This window comes from Botryllus schlosseri, chromosome 5 (assembly GCF_051294905.1).
Source record: "Botryllus schlosseri isolate E-star chromosome 5, Bs_hap1, whole genome shotgun sequence".
NCBI classification, from domain to species: domain Eukaryota; kingdom Metazoa; phylum Chordata; class Ascidiacea; order Stolidobranchia; family Styelidae; genus Botryllus; species Botryllus schlosseri.
The window spans coordinates 11,222,635-11,235,679 of NC_137240.1; the positions used below are offsets into that span (position 1 = coordinate 11,222,635).

Below are 13,045 nucleotides of genomic sequence, written 5' to 3' on the forward strand. Positions count from 1 at the left end.
AGCAGTATGAGTAACATGAAGGTGGCGAGCTCTTATGTGCCAATGCCCACTCTGCTTGAGAGTCTTGAAGTTTACTTTCCAAGCCATCAGGCAGAAGCATTAAAAACAAAGTTGTGGATTGCTCATCCAAGCATTAGAAGTTTTTGAACACCCAACTTATTAGGCAACAAAACGATGAATGGGAGTGGTCTTCTTGATGAGACACTTGATGGCCTAATGCAGGGAGCTTCGGAGCAAGAAGTTGTGCCAATACCTGGTCTGAAATTGCCGGAAATATTCAGCAGCCATTAAATCATTGCTAAACCGGTAGCCTACTTGTTGGACATTTCAATAAAACAAACTGTTCAGCATCTTCATTTTCTTTCTTGTAATAATATTCGGCTGGTTCGCGCCAATGAAATTTTTCAAACAAAAAGGGCGGGAGTTCTCAAAATGGTTGAAAAGCACTGGTGTATCGCAAAGCTATGCACATTAGTGGGAATGATATGTCTGTGAATTGGTGATCAACCCACAGCATTTTACCAAAGGACAATGAAATAGACATATAGTGGAAATATATTGAAATATCTTTATTGTGATGTAGAACTGGAAATATACATTTTTTGTAGCATAAGGATAAGCGGTACTGTTTGAACTTTCACATCTTTCATGCTGTTATGACGTCATAATGAGTAATACTCGGATACTCGACTCTAGTCCAAACTGAATATTCGATTCAGAAACGAATTACTCAGGCCCTCGATCTTTCTCAGCCCTATGTATAATGTAAGACATGTACAATCATGAAATCCGTTTCGGGCGTTTATTCTCATTACTCACGTTCACACATCTTTCCAGATCCCTGATAGCCGGCCATGCATTCACAGGAATAGCTTCCGTCAGTTCGAGGATAGCATTTTGCCATCTGGTGACATTGGTGATTGTCGCATGGTCCTGCAAGGGTTAAAGTTATGTTGAAATACCGATGCCAAGAATGTATACATCATTATGTCAAGAGTAGGAGCCATAACATTGACACTCAGCCATAACAGGTCTCTGCGTTTGATGGTGCTATGAAGTCCGCCTCTACTTAATGATATGATCTATGTGAGTGGGCTTTCGCTATGTCTCATCGGCAATCCTCTATTAATGTGCTTGTAATGTTACCAGTGTAGTGTCTATGAAATCGTTCGGAAAAAAGTTGGAGTGTCAAATATATTTCTGTTTACAGGCTCAATCTGTAATAAAACGCGAGATTGAGCAATGAGAATCGACGCAGAAGGTGATGATAGTTAAGCAGGATATGTGAATACAATAATTAAAGATCTTTCGGGATTTATTAGGTGAATCTATAATAGGGTTATCATATTTTGGAATCGGCAAAGGAGGACACATTTTCAAAATTTATAACAATATAATCGCATTATTTATCAGTATGAAACTAAAATGGAGTTCCGCAAAGAATGATGACACTGCCGCTTACAGTAAGAATGCGCATTACGCAACTGGATAGGAATAGGTATCAGTGACGGTGACACTTATCTATACGATATCGGATTACACATACCAAATGGGAGTGATTTATCTAAATGTTGTCCAGCTACAGTTGGAAAATATGTGTGAAGTCACCATATGCGCATTGCGCATATGCCAATTATAGTGATTTGGGCGTTTTAGGCCCATGACCCACTAGAACTTGGCTCAGTAGCGGACTAAGTTAAATTAGAAACTAAATTGCGGGCTACACTCCATTCCAAGCGGCACTTCTTCGTAAACTTGCAATTTACAAGCGCAAATTTGGTCTGCTGGCCGCATGCAGTTTACACAGGTAGGCCTACACCCTTGATTACAGCACGAGCCAAAAGATTATCAAATATATTTCCACATACGTGCACAATTGTAGCCACTGCCAAAATATCCAGTACGACATTTACATTGGTATCCAGTACCGCTGTGATCAGGGATACAAACGGCATGACCATGGCACTTATGATTCTCGCACGGATCAATTTCTGAAATATAAATATGTAAAATATTACGATTGCGTTTGCGATAACAATACCGTAATTCCCACTTACTTTTGCAATTTCCATCAGGCCCGAGAGTATATCCAGATATACAGCGACAGACCGCGTCACCGTGTACGTTTGTACACTGCGAATTGGCTGGGCATTCGATTAAGTCACATGGGTCCATCGCTTTGAAAAAAAAATTTATATATCATATTCCACCGTCTAAATATTTGTATAGCGATTGTTCAATGTCAGCGCTACACAGGCCATTATCGACCACGTGACACGATCGAGCTCACGGACAACATCGCCGTCTGAGAAGTTAGTTACATCCTTTGAGGTAGCTATACATCGTCACATTAACTTGAGGATCTACTACCTATTTCTATATATTATCTCAGGTAGCATGATCCTGAAGTCGAATTGTCATTTGTCCCAATATCTAATTCTACTTTGTACGCTCTTATTGACCGTGGCACAAAATATCAAGAGACGATAATCACCAAATATTTCTGTTTAATACTGAAAGATTAGAAAAAACTTACGAACGCAATCTTTCCCGGTGCCTGTATAGCCGTACTTGCACTCACATTGGTAGTGAGTGAAGTTGAGATTTGTGCAATCTGCCATTTCGTGACAGGGATCCGTTTCGCATGGATAGATACCTGCGAATGAAAGGAATGTCGTGTTACTGACTGTGTGTTGTGTACAGTACATGGACATCTGGGGCTCACTGGCGCCAGTCAGTCATACACGATTATGACCCATAACATCAACCTAGACATGAACGTTACGATATTAACGACCTCTATCGCCAAATTTATTCCATGCTATTCGGTTTGAAACTCACGTGTACAGGTTTTTCCGTCGCCTTTGTAACCAGGCAAGCAATCGCATTTGTAGCGACGCTCGTCAACGTTTCGACAGCTGGCGTTTTCGTCACATGGGCTGTGATCGCACGGGTAGATCTCTGGTCGAAGAACACACAAAATATTAAATCTTAGTCTACATATCATGCAGGAACATATCGTCTCGACATACTTTCGCAACTCTTTCCATTGCCCCTGTAACCAGGAATGCAATCACATTTGTAACGGTGGTCGTCTATGTTCTTACACTTGGCATGTGGGTCACATGGGTTACTGTCGCACGGATAGATCTCTGTGCAAAGAATAAACAGAAAATTAAATTTTAGTCGATATTACAGACAGATATATTCATAACATACTGTCGCAACTCTTTCCATTGCCCCTGTATCCAGGCAGGCAATCGCATTTGTAACGTCGGTCGTCGATGTTCTTACAATTGGCATGTGGGTCACATGGGTTACTATCGCACGGATAGATCTCTGCGCAAATAATGCACAATATTTAAAATTTAGTCGACATATCATACTGACATATATAGTGTTAACTTACTGTCGCAACTCTTTCCATTGCCCCTGTAACCAGGCAAGCAATCGCATTTGTAACGAATATGGTCCATGCTCTCACACTTGGCATGTGGGTCACATGGATTGCTATCGCACGCATAGATCTCTGTGCAAAAAATAAACAGAAAATTAAATTTTACTCGACATTACAGACAGATATATTCATAACATACTGTCGCAACTCTTTCCATTGCCCCTGTAACCAGGCAGGCAATCGCATTTGTAACGAATATGGTCCATGCTTTCACACTTGGCATGTGGGTCACATGGATTGCTATCGCACGCATAGATCTCTGTGCAAAAAATAAACAGAAAATTAAATTTGAGTCGACATTGCAGACAGATATATTCATAACATACTGTCGCAACTCTTTCCATTGCCCCTGTATCCAGGCAGGCAATCGCATTTGTAACGTCGGTCGTCGATGTTCTTACAATTGGCATGTGGGTCACATGGGTTACTATCGCACGGATAGATCTCTGCGCAAATAATTCACAATATTGAAATTTTTAGTCGACATATCATACTGGCATTGGCATATATAGTGTTAACATACTGTCGCAGCTCTTTCCATTGCCCCTGTAACCAGGAATGCAATCGCATTTGTAACGTCTGTCGTCGATGTTCTTACACTTAGCATGTGGGTGACATGGGTTACTATCGCACGGGTAGATCTCTGTGCAAAGAATACATAATATTTAAAATTGTAGTCCTATCGTACAGGCACAAATATATTGTTTTAACATACTGTCGCAACTCTTTCCATTGCCCCTGTATCCAGTCAAGCAATCGCATTTGTAACGGTAGGTATCAATGTTTTGACACGTGGCATGTGGGTCACATGGGCTGCTATCGCATGGATAGATCTCTGCGTAAATAACAAAAAGAATTTTCAAAAAACATTCTGCATATCAGATGGTTCATGATATGATATGAGCTGTATAACAAAACATATATATTTGATTTGAGGCGGAAATTGTCCGTCTTTCCACATGAAGGATGTCGGTCCCACGGGTTGAAATAGCATGGGTATAATTCTTATGAAAGACAAGGGGATTAGTAATTTAATCTGAAAATGAACGTTTCAATGATGAATACAAAGGCAGTTATTCGTGTTTTGTTTGTTTCGAGAACAAACACCAGTAAAGGCAACTATATAGGCCTATTTACCATACGGTCTAGAGTTGCATTCAAAACCCTTGTTTAAAACATGTTTTTTATTTTTTATTTTTCAGTCATAACGTCACGAAAATTTAATTGTGACGTCACAGTCGATTGACACTGACAATTGAAAATATTGGGCAGATATGGCTCCTTCGACGAAAAGGGCTTCCGATCACTGTCATAAACAGGCCAAAAATATCCTAAACCAGGACTACATCGTCATGCAGCGATTTTACGGTCGGCGGTCATCATCATCAGAACACCCATTCCGTACCAATGATCTACATCTACGTGCAAAACTGTTGAACCGACGACGATTTCGAGGGTTTCAGCCACCGCACATCCTATATGCGTCGACTATTTTGGGTGCAAATCGTCCGTAGGCTCATACTACATGGATTTTCGGATGTGTTTACACAATTATGGCATAATTAGATAACGTTTGAAAAACAACATATTTTTTTTAAAAAAAAGGTATTTGTTTAAGACACTGTCGCTTGGTCGTGATAGTCAAGTGAATCGCGAGGGTAGATTTCTAAATTCAATAAAACACAGATTTTTAATTGATATTGCGATGTTGTTAAATATTCACACAAAGTCATCCAGAGTCAACTCTTGTTTATGCTAGGTAAAGTAACTTACTTTTACATTGCTTTCCAGATCCTTGGTATCCTTCTTTGCACACACATTTGTAGCGATAGTCGCCTACGTTTTGACATGTGGCATGGTCGTGACAGTCATGTGAATCGCAGGGGTAGATCTCTGGATTGAATAAAACACAGAAAAACGGTAAGAATAAATTTTTAATTGATATTGCGATGCTGTTAAATATCCACACAAAGTCATCCGCAAGTCAAATATTGTTTATGCTAGGTAAAATGACCTACTTTTACATTGCTTTCCAGATCCTTGGTATCCTTCTTTGCACACACATTTGTAGCGATAGTCACCTACGTTTTGACATGTTGCGTAGTGGTGACAGTCATGCGAATCGCAAGGGTAGCTCTCTGGATTGAATAAAGAAAGATAAACGACAAGAATATAGCGATACTGTTGAATAGAGCCTACTGCTGAGCTCAACGCTAATTTTATCTCTATCGATGTAGATACGCTGACTATAAATGACCATGATCATTGATCAACGAACATATGAACGCTCATGCGTGGTCAATGGTCTGGACCAGTGGTTCTCAACCGGGGGTCCGCGAAGCATTTTCAGGGGGTCCGCGTGCCTCAAAATATTTGATAACCTCATTTGTATTATTTTTTTAAATCGGAAAATCACGAGGCAGTTTCGCTTCATTACTAGTTAAACTCCAGAGCTCACATCAACAGAATGGCCATCTGAGATGGAATATCCTACTGTGCAGACTCATTTGCTCAATGGTCAATAACCTACTGATACAAACATTTTGATAACCTAATTTGTATTTTTCAACTTCGGATAATCACAAGGCAGCTTCGCTTCATTAGCCTCTTAGTAAAACTCCAGAGCTCACATAAACACCAGAGCTCACATCAACAGATTGGCTATCTGATATGAACTATCCTACTGTGGAGACTCATTTTAATTGCTAAATTGTCAATAGCCAAGTGACACAAATATTTTGCTGTTTAGAGATGTTTTGTTATGGATTGTTGAAAAAATGGATGAGTAAGGTCAATCACGGTGACTTCGAAATATTTACAAAAATCATTTTCTCTTGTGATATACATAACCATGTTTTTCATAACTTCAAGATAAGCTGCTAAATAGAAATGACCAGGCCTGTCGTTATACGTTCATTATAAAAAAATTGTTTGTCAACTTTGGTGGCACATTTGTTGCGATCATACCCGAATGTGTCGACGGCAGCGTTACGCGTTACTATTTCATTCGTCACCGCCTATATTTGTGGAAATGGATTTTCGGCACTCGTTCATATCATATCGAAGGAGTGTATTTTGAAGACACGACCGCGTGTTTCAAGAAATGCAGTTGCAGAAATCGTTTTGTAATAAAAGAAGTCAACCCAATTTTTACATGAATAGTGTGATCTTATTTTCAACAAAAGTCATTTTCTTTCTGTTTATCACTAGGCCTACAGTAATCATTTGCACGAGACGCAGATGACGATTGTACGATAATTGAGCTAAATTTGAACTGAAACTTCGCGGGGGTCCGCGGCTTCCGTGACGGTCCGAAAGGGGTCCGCGTAGACAAAAAGGTTGAGAAGCACTGGTCTGGACGTTGATCACTGGTTGTGGGAACTTCACTTGTGGTCAAGCGTATTGTTTATATTGCATTTGTGACTTCGCAAAAGAAGCTACTGACGCCAGAATTCAGTCAGCGTGTTCTTTCTCGTCCTTAAAAAACATGTTGGTTTCATTCCACGCACAGTGGCACTCAACGCTATTATAACGTATGTCGTTGAGAAGCCAAATACATTATGAGTCGAAAAGAAATTGCCCTAAATTTTCCTAAATTTTCCATTTCCTTCATATCCTTTCATACAGGTGCAGATGAAACCGGGACCAACGCCTTAGCAGGCTGTCTGGGTTGTGTGGTGTGTATCGCATGGCCTGGTGTCAAAAGCAAAGAATTCTGGAAAATTGGGAGGACGAAGATTTTACTTCAACGGTTCCTGGCTTCAAGTCGGTCATGTTTCACAGGTTGAGTTGTTTTCCCTCGCCGTCAACCGATTTTCGTTATATGAAGATATGATATTTTCAAATTATCGTATGTTGAGCAAGCGACAAATTTATCCCATTATTTCAGTGTCAGATGATCTGTTTCTGTTACCTCACACCTTGCCAAAAACAAATATAACAAGTGACGTATTTCCGCGTGCTCGTGGCTGAAGTTATTTTGGAATCGGGAAAAGAGGAGACGTTTTCAAAAATTTTCAAACCTAGAATCCCTAAGTAAAATCCTGAAAAAATGGTTAATTAAAGGACGACGAATTCCCAAAAAGGAGGACGTTTAGGCGTCCTTGGAGGACATTTTCAAAAACCTGAAAAAGGAGGACAAAACCTCCTAAAAGAGGACGTATGCGGGTAACCCTACTTTAACTGAATTTTGAAATACTTCATTCGCGTTGATATAATTAAGCCTGCTTATAGTGTTTAAATGGGCGTATTTCCACGGCAGTTCAGTATATCCCCCGCAATCGCTAATATGTTATGTCTTGGGCAAGCTAATTTGTTCGATAGTTTGAACCTTAAAATGTCAAAGGAATCACTAAACCCTGCACATCATTTTCTTAGTCAACATTAGAATAATTGACTACATGAAAACGGAATAACCTTTCTTGGACATGTTGGCCCGTCTCCATCAATGGCGCCGAATCTCACGCTGCTAAAATCCATGACTAAAACTAGGGACTTAAATAATTACAATGGCATAACTCTTAATAAGTGTTACTCGTCAGATGAATGTAAAAGCGACTAAACTACAGATCTGCCTTACTTTTACGGCACTCGGGTGGGTCTCTTGGCATCCAGTATGGGTCTTGTGGAAAGTCAGTGAAATAGTCGGCGGCGGTGCATGTTCTTGTGGCATATCCAACCAATTCATAACCATCTTTACAGTAATATGTAATCTTTTCTCCGACAGAAAAGGTCATTTGGGAGCTAGAAACGCCTCCCATAGGAATCGATCCGGGGTTTTTACAGGATCGAGCTGGGGGAAAGTATGTCGGGGGAAAGTACGTCGGAGAATCCGTAGGTGCCGTAGTTGGGATATAAGGGTCGCCCCCGCAAACGATATTGTAGTCACTGCAACATATGGCTTGGAACGCGCCAAAGCCGCAAAGGGTCGCACATGAGCAGTCACCGCTGGATGAAGTCCCTCCGCACCGACCAATGCATGACCCTAAAAGGATTGGGTATATTTGGTAGCTCCTATAATTTTCTACATAGCCATAAACATATGCATTATAAATGTATATTAAATGTAGCGTTCGCTATTTGCGAACCTCGACAAATAATAAGTTTCATGGGTTCGCGAATAAACCTTGGTAGGTTGACTTTTGCATAAAACATCACAGTCCTTTGTTTGTAATAATGACATTACTCGCTTCCATCAGCTCCACATGCTTATGGTCAGTAAACGAGCGGTATGCAGCAGTGTCGGGATCAAATCTCTACCTTCGAATGACTAGTCGTCTCGGTACAATGCACATTATGACTCGAGATAAGTCAAGTAACTCGATTTTTGACGGTATCTCGAATCAAGTCAAATGCAGCCACAAGTGAAGTTGAACTTTCGGAGTACGAGGCATGATTTAGCCCATTGCATTTTGCGAGATGTTTAAAGTACAGACTGAGTCCGCATTTATTCTCAATCGAGAAACGAATATTGAGTATATTAATCATGGAAATGAGAGGTACATCGCTTGCGCAGACGTGGAAATGCGCAACTACGCAGGCAACTGTCAGCCTCACTTATTCAGTCAAGATAGAGTATAGGATACAGAACCTCTCAAAATTGAATCAAGTTGGCATGATGCTGTAGGCCTATACATAATCCCCCCACACATCCATAAGATACTATTTAAGCTTTTTAAGTAATTTATATTATGTGGGCAGGCATATACGTTATGACAAGTCTAGTCATGTGAAAAAGTATACTCCAGTCTGACTCGAGTCATCCCAACACTGGAACACACACACTAACCAGAACTTTTCAGGGGTTGGCACCGCCCCTAATGTAGGCTACATGTATATTACGTATACAGTGAGGATAATTTAAAAATTGAAGACGACTATTGTGTATCGTTATATACTTAACAACACTTGATTATCCGATTGGGTGCCGGCTCATTCAGTTATACATGTAAACAATCTCTTTTTACGGACTATTCATGCAGAAAACTCCCGTCGGACTTACCTCTATATACAGTATTGGCATTTGCACCAAACACACAAATCCCAAGTATTAAGATTATCTTCATTTTCACTATAACATGCACACACGTCCTAAACAATGACAAAACTGGAAGGCGTCGAAGGCTTATAAGCACTTTCGGGTAACACGATAAATGCCTTGGGCAGAGTATTTACGTCTTTAATTGATAACATGTTTTGAATGACTTCATAATTGAAGCTATTCCCTGATACCGAAAACTTCAACTGAAAGTATCCTCAGAAAATTGTCCCATTTTCGGTTGCTATTTTCATTGCCTTCTGATTTTTTGCTGGGGCTCAGATCATCACCAAAAGGTCTTACGTAAACCTACCCTATTCGATCATTGGAATTAATTGGAATTTTGTGGAGGAATATGATATCGATAAGTAGCCTATTAGGATTGATCGCATCGCTGAGTTATAAACGAATTCCTGAGTCACACCTGGTAAAGGCGCACTGCTATATTTGCTTAAAATTGGTGAGTTATTCAACAATGTATGATCATATGTTATAATTTCAACTGCCGTCGTATTTTGCGTGCAGTACGCATATGGAAAACGATCAGTTGAAATTATTTATGGATTTATATGAATTTAAAAATTATTCGGGAGAGTATGCACAAGCACAGGGAATTGGCGTTTGTTATAATCCGTGTGCAGTTGTACAATGTATATATTTCTAATGTACTCGCCGCATTTAAATATGCGTTGAATATGTATAATGGCTTTGATATTATTAATGACACATACATATATTCCAACAATATATGGAGGTTTCAGGCAAAATAACCAAACAAACTTATAATAAATTATGGTTTCATAGTGATTAGAACACTCCTTTTGAACGGAAGGGAGAACTTTCGCGAATTCATGTCGTTGAGATAAGGTAACCCGGGAGTATGCAATTTAATCCGAACTAGATTTTGCCCTCTAATACCGGGATCGGCAAAATATTTCATCGGCGGGCCACGTTTAGGTATCCGCATATGCCTTTAGTTACCGTACAAATTCAGAGGTGGTTTCTAACGAGCTAAACCTCCTTATGCGCAGTAATATTCAAGTAATTTGGTTACCTTTCACAACTTACTCATGTGGTAAGAATACAAAGCCAAATCTAATATATCTAGATACTTTTTACCAGGGATCTTTAGATCACTGCTTTTTACATTTTATATTTTGCCGAGTAAGAAGTAGTGTTTGAAGATTCTGTCGAACTAAAACGAATCAGAACCGTTTGTTGCGATATTATACTGGTCATTCTATATGCGATTGGAAAGCTGTCAGAGGTGATTGACTGTCAGAAGTAGGTGCTGTCCCGTAGGGATGGTGTGAACGTGAGGCTCATTTTCACGTTCTGTGTGTAAATAAACGTCAGAAATTTAGAGGTTCACGTTCGCAAACGAACCTTGGTAGGTTCTGCAATGTGAACCTTTTCCATATTTTGCAATTCACTACGTTATTATAACATCTTTGGCTGAATTTCTTTGCATTTCAACTCTGGGCCATCTGCATGGCGCTGGCAGCATTAGAAAATCATCGCTAAACGAACATGCACCTGGCCAATCTCCTAAATTTGACTTGCTTTGTTACAAAAGTTTTCTCGAAATCTTCAGTTCTCCGTTTGAGAATATTTAGTGACTCTCTACTGCGAGCTTGACCCTAGGGTTACCATACGTCAGTGGTTCTCAGCCTTTTGCTTCCGCGGACCCCCAAATTTTTCGTTCAAATTTAGTCCAATTATCGTGCAACCGTCATCTTTCTTGTGAAAATAGTAACTGCGGGCTAGTTATAAACGGCAATAAAATGACTTTTCTTGATAATACCAAAACACTATTCATGTATAAACTGGGTAGACTTATATTATTTCAATGCGCATTTCTGCATTTCTTTAATACGTGATCGTGTCTTCGAATTCCGCGCCTTCGATTTGATACCAACGAAATCCATTTCCACAACGATAGGTGGTGGTGAATGTAATAGTAGGCAGGGACCCATTCCAATGACACCATTGGGGATGATCGCAACAGCGCCAAAATAGGGAAAGAGATTTCTTAATGAACTACTGAACATATAACGTCAAGCCTGGTCATTTCTATCCAGCAGCTCCGCTTGAAGTTATTCTGGAATTGGACTAGTCATATTTTGTGATACGATTGTTGATATACAATGTTCTTTCCAATTCTCTACTAGTTGCTGACGATTACCCCTGACGAGTGTCAGCCGAAAATATTCGGATACTATTCAATTGTAAATTGGGCTCATGTATATCACAGGAGAATATGGATTTTTGAAAACATTTCGAAGTCACCCGTCACCCTAATTGATCTTACTTACTACTTCAACTTCTATTTTTTTCCCTCAAACCCCAACAAAACATCTCTAAACTCCAATATGTTTGTATCAGAAGGCTAATGGCAATTAAAATGAGTTTGCACAGTTATTTCATCTGAGACGGCTGTTGATGTGAGTAATGAAGTTTTAGATGTAATGAAGCTTTAGAAGTAATGAAGCACAAACTGCCTCGTGATTCCCCTAATATAATAAATATAAAAATTAGGTTATCAACCATTTTGCAAATTCAGGGGTTTCGCGGACCCCCGATTGAGAAACACTGCCATACGTCCTCCTTTTTTGGGTTTTTGAAAATGTACTCCGAGGACGCCCAAATGTCCTCCTTTTTGGCAATTCGTCCTCCTTTACAGCTTTTAGAGCTAATATAGAGGGCAGATTGTAGTGAGAATGGGCAATGGGCATAAATGACGCTAAATAGGAAATTTGTCGTTCGAACGAAAGTGACGACCTTTTTTATATTTGTTAGTCAACCAACTGCAAAGTCGGGAAAAAGTTATCAGTTTTTCCGAATTTTACCCCACAATCCTGAGTCTGAAAATTTTGAAAAAGTGTGCTCCTTTCTCGATTCCAAAATATGGTAACGCTACTTGACCCACAATCGCACAACATCAAGAACGAAATACACTAGCCTACATGTTGGTAGTTTTCGAATGAAGCTTATTTAACCAATCGATGAAATTGATATTATTGTCTAATGTAACAAAACCGAGCAGGCGTACGGGATCCATTTTGATTTGATGTGCGTATTGTATCGTCAAAACCAAATCCATGCGATTGGGATGTTGGCTACTGAACTTGTTTATGGGATAATATCGGTAGCAAGTACAGAAACCCGTTCCACACTCTGCTCAATATCAATGTAGCAACAGTCATACGCCGAATAGGTCTACATTGTCCGGTCTGGACTATAGGCCGTTAAGGCGTAAGCTCATATTCCCTTTGCAAGTCCTCATCGAAATTGTTGACAAACCGACGGAAGATATCGATTTTATTATAGCATTTGATTGCTTCAGTTGATACATTTGGTGACGCCCAAAACGTCAGTATGTCCTTCAGCATTGTGAATTGTGATATCTAGGGCTGGGCAAAATCGAGTACCTGAGTGATTCGATTCTGAATCACGCATTTCGCTTCGAGTAGAGTCGAGTAATCGAGTATCACTCATTATGACGTCACAACTGAATGTATCATGTCAAAGTTCAAATATGCACTTTTTAT

The 13,045-nt window shown here is 39.8% G+C and overlaps 1 protein-coding gene across 21 annotated transcripts in view; it reads right to left on the minus strand.

The window, feature by feature from the left end:
* Positions 1-9,616, minus strand: part of LOC145439728 (uncharacterized) — an 83,053-nt gene extending 73,437 nt beyond the window's left edge. For 6 of the 21 annotated variants that reach the window (XM_080317329.1, XM_080317323.1, XM_080317316.1 and 3 more), the window contains exons 1-11: positions 9,459-9,616; positions 8,037-8,441; positions 5,476-5,595; positions 5,231-5,350; positions 4,173-4,292; positions 3,981-4,100; positions 3,784-3,903; positions 3,597-3,716; positions 3,410-3,529; positions 3,220-3,339; positions 3,033-3,152 (exon numbers count right to left, since the gene is read on the minus strand). In XM_080317329.1, the coding sequence (XP_080173455.1) occupies positions 3,033-3,152; positions 3,220-3,339; positions 3,410-3,529; positions 3,597-3,716; positions 3,784-3,903; positions 3,981-4,100; positions 4,173-4,292; positions 5,231-5,350; positions 5,476-5,595; positions 8,037-8,441; positions 9,459-9,522 (1,549 nt within the window). In that variant the 5' untranslated portion in view covers positions 9,523-9,616. Of the gene's footprint in view, positions 1-819; positions 934-1,868; positions 1,992-2,057; positions 2,178-2,536; positions 2,657-2,841; positions 2,962-3,032; positions 3,153-3,219; positions 3,340-3,409; positions 3,530-3,596; positions 3,717-3,783; positions 3,904-3,980; positions 4,101-4,172; positions 4,293-5,230; positions 5,351-5,475; positions 5,596-8,036; positions 8,442-9,458 lie in introns of all 21 variants that reach the window. The other 15 variants (XM_080317324.1, XM_080317331.1, XM_080317328.1 and 12 more) reach the window with 11 other exon arrangements.
* Between the last annotated feature and the right edge of the window lie 3,429 nt (positions 9,617-13,045).